The following is a 6,054-nucleotide window of genomic DNA, read 5'->3' as shown; positions in this document are numbered from 1 at the left end:
TACTTCAGTAAAAGCCTTAAAATACCCGGCCTTCCTTTGCTTTGGCTGCTTAGGTGCCAAACGCTGCTTTTGGTCGTTGGTCTTGGATTTTTTTTGTGATGAGATATAACACGAGTAATGCATACATTTGGAAAAAAAAAAAGCCCCAAAGCCACTCTGTGGCTTTAACTGTCCCTTTTGGTGAGAACGTGAGTGCGTGCGTGCCGCAGATGCCAGGCGTACGCGTACCGCGCCTCTGGAAGTGGTTCGGGTACGATGCCGATGAGGCACGCAGGACGGAATTAATTACTGCCTTCTCTATGTATTGGCTTCTGAATTTCAAAGCATTATTTGCTCTGTTGAGCGTTTACGATTTTGTGACTGCAAAGGCAATGCTTCTTCAGACAAAACGAGTCACTTTTGTACCCCAGGCTCCCGTGCCCTGCGGCTTCACCTCCCTCCCGCAGCAGCCCTGTGCACAGTTACACACCGAGCATGCCTTCGGAAATGGCCAGCTTTTTGTTAATGTCACCTCAGGCATTTGTTGATAAATAAATAATATGTAATAACAAGTAGAATTAACTGAAGGTTTTAATTCTTTTTTTTTTTTTCTCCCCCCAGAAGGAGCTCAGTCTCCCCAGAAGAGGAAGCTTGTAAGTATAATTATTCTTTATTCATCACTTGGTTTGTTTTGAACATATATAGCTGCTTGGTTGTGGAAGTCATTTAAGCAGGCAGATACTCTTGTTTTCTCTGTTAGCATTTTCAAGACTCTGCCATGCACTTGGAAACAGCAAGCTTGCATTTCTCCAAGCCTGAAGCCTATTCATTTCCTTAAGTGTAGTAGGAAATGTAGTAGTAGTGTAAGCTTACTTCTAATTATCAGCTTGAGCTGATCCTGATCCGGAAGGAGCTGCGGTGTTGAGTGTTGCTTGCACTGACATCGCTGAAGTGACTCCACAGAAGTCACTGATTATTTATGTGATACAGACAACTTTGATCACTGCTCTTCAAACAGTCTGTTGACAGAAGTCTTAAGTACACAGCTCCTGGGCCCTGCAGGTCAGGTGTTTGTGGAGCAGTCAGTGTAACAGAGAGATTTCAGCAAAGTAGCAAATGTTGGGAGAAGCAGGCTTTTGAATATGTGGTTTAAACAAATAGCAAATTTTTTTTAGTACATTATGATGTTTTAGCGAACTAACCTGTGTTTCAATGATATTATGAGAGCTTAGCTTCTGCTATGCTTACAGATTTATGGTGGAAGAAATTGCGTTATTGATTGCATTATATAAAGGAGAAAGCTTTTGTACTGCCTGCTATTGCATTATGATTTAAAATTGTTTTCCAAAGCTTGTAGACTACAGACATGAAGCTCACAAAAGCGTATAACCTTTCTTCCTCAGGTTTCTGGTTCTAATGAGAAATGATTTTCAGTCTTTCAACATAAGCTATCCCCTTTGTATAAGAAACAGTGTTTGGAAAATGCTGTGTAGCACTAGTGATTCAGGGCTGAACAATACAGCAGATCAAAAGGCCTTTTTTTGAAACGGGGCATGACCAGACCTTTTTTTAGTTCAAATGACAATGGTTAACCAGTCAGGGAGTTATTTAAAGAACATGAAACACTGGCTGATTTTTTTTTTTTATTTTAAACAGTATGCCTTAAAGGCTAGCTTAACTATATTGTTATGTATATATAGATCTATATATAGATTTGTAAGAAAGGTGGTGCTCATGATTTGAAGATTGTGAAGGATCTTTGAACAAGTGAGCAGTAAGTTATCAATAAGTTTTTTGTTTAATGTAACTTAGATTAAAAGATATTTTTATACAAAACTTTTGGAATTGAAATTGAGGATGCCAGAGATATTTCCTTCCCTCGTTCAAGTGTGGAGGTGGGTATGATACAAAACTACTCATGTATTTACATTTAAAATATCTGAGATAAAAATTAAGTGCTTCAAATGTGTAGTGTTTTATTTAGTAGTAACTAAACCAAAGGACTAAATGTTTTATTTCTGCATTGACTTAAGACCTTCAGTTTTCTTTACTTCATTTTAGTTTTCTTCCACAAGTGAATGCCTTTTAAGCCACCGTTATGTGAAGAAATTTAACAACCTGTGTCAAGAAGATCCAGGCCATAAATTTTCAGCACAAGGTTGCAGCTACTAGCAAGACTGAAAATCTGTGAAGAATTGAAATTCAGTTAGTTGCCTGTGTTATCTATATCTAGTTGATTATTTGATTGCGGTTTCTGGAATTACAGATTCTGTAGTCAATTCTACCAAATGATTTCTTGTTGCTTGAAAAGTTATAACTATTTAAGAAGTCAGTAGTGCATTGTGGCTTTTTTATATCTGTGTTCATGCCGTACTGTTAAGCACACAGGCTCACTGAAAAGGGTCTTGGTGGAGCTGATGTATATGATTTGCATATCCCGGTATCAAAGTGCTTATTTGATTTTAAAAAAGTTGACTCTTAGTCTTCGAATCAGGAATTAGAGAAATTTACATCAAGGAAGGGAATAATTATAATATGAGTGTGTATATATATGTGTTAAAAATACACATATAATACATATACATTTGTTCAACCATTCTGTCAAAAAAGGTGGCCTAACGATGTGCGCTTAAATACAGACTGTAGGCAGTTCTCAGTTCTTCTGGAGGCTTTTCCTCTGCTTGAATAAGCTTAACAGTGAACCACATAAGCAAAAATAAATTCAGAAAATAAAATATATTCTGAAAATCTGCTGTTGTGCTGTAGCTAATGAGTAGGGATAGTTATGGATGTAGCTAGGTCCTGATTCATTGACCGTCATTCATTGACTTTTGTTCACTGTCAGGAGCAGAAGCAGGAATTGACAGAAGGATGAAGTGTCTGGCTTGGAGCCAGAAACCCTCAAGAGGTGCATCCATTTGCTGCACAAACTCCAGCCTTTGTAGCAGTTCAGCAGCAATTGTATTATATAGGAACATACAGCATTTTTCTGTGTGCTAGTCTGGAGGCTGGGGTGCATTTACTACTGTAAAAAGATCATATTTGGGGGGGAAGTCATTATTCTCCAGCCAGCCAGAAGTAGAATGAAGACTTGATTATTGCTGCTTGCTAGGTGATTGCTTTGGTTGATTGTTGAGTTAGAAAGGTTTTAAGCTGTGGATTAGCTAGGGTATTTGTCATTGCTGAATGAAGAATGCTTCTTTTTCTTTATCCGACTTTCATTGCTTCGTATTCACCTGGGTCAGTATCAGTAGTCTCTTTTTCTGCAGGGACTGGTTGTAGGCATGGGCAACAACGGTCGCTATGCTTGTTTGTACTAAGGAAACGGAGTGGGGTCAGATGTCTCTGTATTTTTGGCAGGAGAGCATGAGGAATTTTGTCACCTAAAGAAGGTCTTGGGTAGAAGAAGAGAGTAAAAGGTGGGATGGAGCCTGTGAAGTCTGTTGATTAGCGACTCTGCTTCCCTATTAGCAGAAGGGAACACAAGCACACCGTAAACGATGGCTTTGACCTTGGAGATCTTGCAGTCTAATCTTGAAATAATCAGCACAGGGGGAACAGGCATGTAAAACAGATGGGGGAATTGTATGCAGGGTGACATTAAGAGGAATGCCTGATTATTTAGAGAACGTTTTGTTGTGAATGTGCTTAAAGTGTGTGTGTTTCTGTAGGGGGGTTATGTTTAATACACTAAAGGAAATTATACTCAACTGAGTTGTAGGCTGCTAAGAGGTTGAATAATACAAGTATGAGAACAGGAACAAGTAGTTATATTCTGTCTCTGGTGTGGTTCGATAATCAGAGTTCAAAGTTTTCCTTTAATAAATTATGCACATAAATGTATTGGTTATGTTTTTCCCATGCTTTGTTCATAAAAAATAATTAGCATTCATGAATATTTTCTTTAATTTCAAATAGTGAATGTGAAGTGATAGACCCAAACTTTGATCTCCATCCTATTAGTGGAAGTGGTTTAATTATTTTCAGCCACTACCCTCTTCTCTTCTTTTGGTGCTACAGCGTGTACAGAGATTGCTTTTTTGCATTGTTGGCTTTGGCTTTCAAATGGTTTTGATGTGCACCTGCACGTGAAGCACCCTGGAGACGCTCCAGGCTTGAAAGGACAAAGGTGGGGACCTTGCAGCAAGACGAGGCTGGTGATAAAGTGCTTGTGTGTGTTCATGTGTGTAACAGCAACTCCGTGTCCAAAAGACCAGGCTGTAAACTGCAGATTTTCCGTTGCGGCTGCAGGATGCACAACGCCATCCTGGAGCTCACTGTTCCTTCTGATTGCCTCCTCGGCTGATCAGCAGTCACTAAACTGAGTTGGGGCTGCATTTGAGCCATCTGCTTTCTTGTTCAGTACCTCATTTTTAATAAATTCAGTTGTTTGTAATGTCAACCTTATTGACCCGTTCAGGATTTTTATGAAAAATGTGGTTTTATATTTGAAATCCTCATGGTTTCTTAGGCAGGGTTACTAGCTTGGGTTGCTGTAATTTTTGTACTATCTAAACATAAATTTTCTAAAAAGAAAATATTGCTTTCCTACATTATGTCTAAATTTTGAGTAATTTCCTCAGCAAACTAAATTTACTACACCAGTTTTTAATTTCAGATGCAAGTTATTTTTGTTAATTCTTTCCTGATATCAACCATCTGTATCAAATATACTTTTAAAGTCTGTGTGTGAACGGAAAAAGAACATGGAGGTATAAGAAACATGAAAAATAATTCTAATCCAGAATACATCCAGGAAAAACACACATTTAAATACATCAAATAGTACAAACTGCTGTTTTGATGGTGATAGGTGCTGATAAGAAATAGCATTTACCTCAGGTTTTTATGTCTATCTTTATGAAATGTGGTAAGCAATGTAATAGAGTTTGCTGAAGACGTGCAAGGGTTTTATGGTGGTCTTTATACCTTCTAATCTCTTTTTAAGGCAATTTATGTCCACTGTGGGGCTCGTTTTCTCTCTTTCTCTTCCTCCTTCTCTGCCCTCCCCTTCTAGTTATAAAACTCCAAAGGTTCTTTGCTTCTACAGCCCTGGGCATTTCACAGGGTGTTTCATTAAACAAGTCTTCATCATAATTTGTTAAACTTAACCCCTGGCTTCCTGACAGTAAAGTAACACACAAACACACCAAGGAATCTCTTTGGGAGGATATGCTGAATGCCACTTTATATCAATTTCTACTTGTATTTTTTTAAATGCTTAGACCTTGGAAACAACAAGTTTGATGGCAGGAAAAAAAAATTCTGGCCTTTAGTGCTGGTTTATGTCTTTTATCTTGCCATACTCAGGTGCCGTGGGAATTTCCTCTGTGTCTGCAGAGAAATGGAGTATATAATTCCGTTTCTGTTTGTCTTGGCCAGTAAGCGTTTCTGCTGGGGATCGATCGATGTCGTTTGCCTGCCAGGAGCAAGTGCTGTGCCTCAAGCGTGGAGAAGCCAAAGTGCTGGAAATGGAGGAAAAAAAAATGGTTCTGAAAAGGAGCAGGGAGTTTTGCTACTTTTGCGCTCTGTTCTGTCTTGGATCTGCGAGTAAGAAATAATGCTTCTGTTCAATGCTTTCTGCCAGTGATACTTTTTATAGAAGGGGAGAGAAAGAGGTGGTATTTCCTAACCATGCCATCCTCCTCTGAGCTGCACAGAAGCAGTGCGCGAGCGGTAGATCAAAAATAACCCAGTGCTCTTAAGCTGATATGTGGGGCTGGCTCTGGAGGTGGAACGTGCTGAATTATTCCAGCAGGTCTCTGTAGGAGTGTTGCTATTCATGTATTAGGATTTAAAAATAATTTGAAAGCATTGTCTCTAAAGAAGTGGTAGAGTGAATAAGGGGGATTTCAGTGTTTAATATAGACAGGAATCTTGGAGACAAAGAATTTATGGAGGTTTTCATCAAGGATTTAAAAGTGAGAAGAGTCTTTTGTGCAGTTTTTATTATCAGGTTTCCACTGCTTAATCCAGGTTCCCATCTAATAAGTATACTAAAATTACACATACCATCCCAAATTTGTACCTTTTGTTGCTTCCTGTGCTTTCTCACTCCGAAGGTGTGGCGTGGGG

General features: G+C 38.9%; 1 protein-coding gene across 24 annotated transcripts in view; it reads left to right on the top strand.

The window, feature by feature from the left end:
- The window catches only part of MAST2 (microtubule associated serine/threonine kinase 2), a 193,162-nt gene that overhangs the window by 83,330 nt on the left and 103,778 nt on the right, over positions 1-6,054 (top strand). For all 24 annotated transcript variants that reach the window (XM_035894198.1, XM_035894199.1, XM_035894212.1 and 21 more), the window contains one exon: positions 601-632. In XM_035894198.1, coding sequence (XP_035750091.1) covers positions 601-632 — 32 coding nt within the window. Of the gene's footprint in view, positions 1-600; positions 633-6,054 lie in introns of those variants that run through there.

Source organism: Egretta garzetta, unplaced genomic scaffold (genome assembly GCF_000687185.1).
Source record: "Egretta garzetta isolate BGI_Z169 unplaced genomic scaffold, ASM68718v1 scaffold145, whole genome shotgun sequence".
Taxonomy (NCBI): Eukaryota; Metazoa; Chordata; class Aves; order Pelecaniformes; family Ardeidae; genus Egretta; species Egretta garzetta.
The sequence above is the reverse complement of the archived record's forward strand: the minus strand, read 5'-3'. Positions and strand labels throughout refer to the sequence as shown.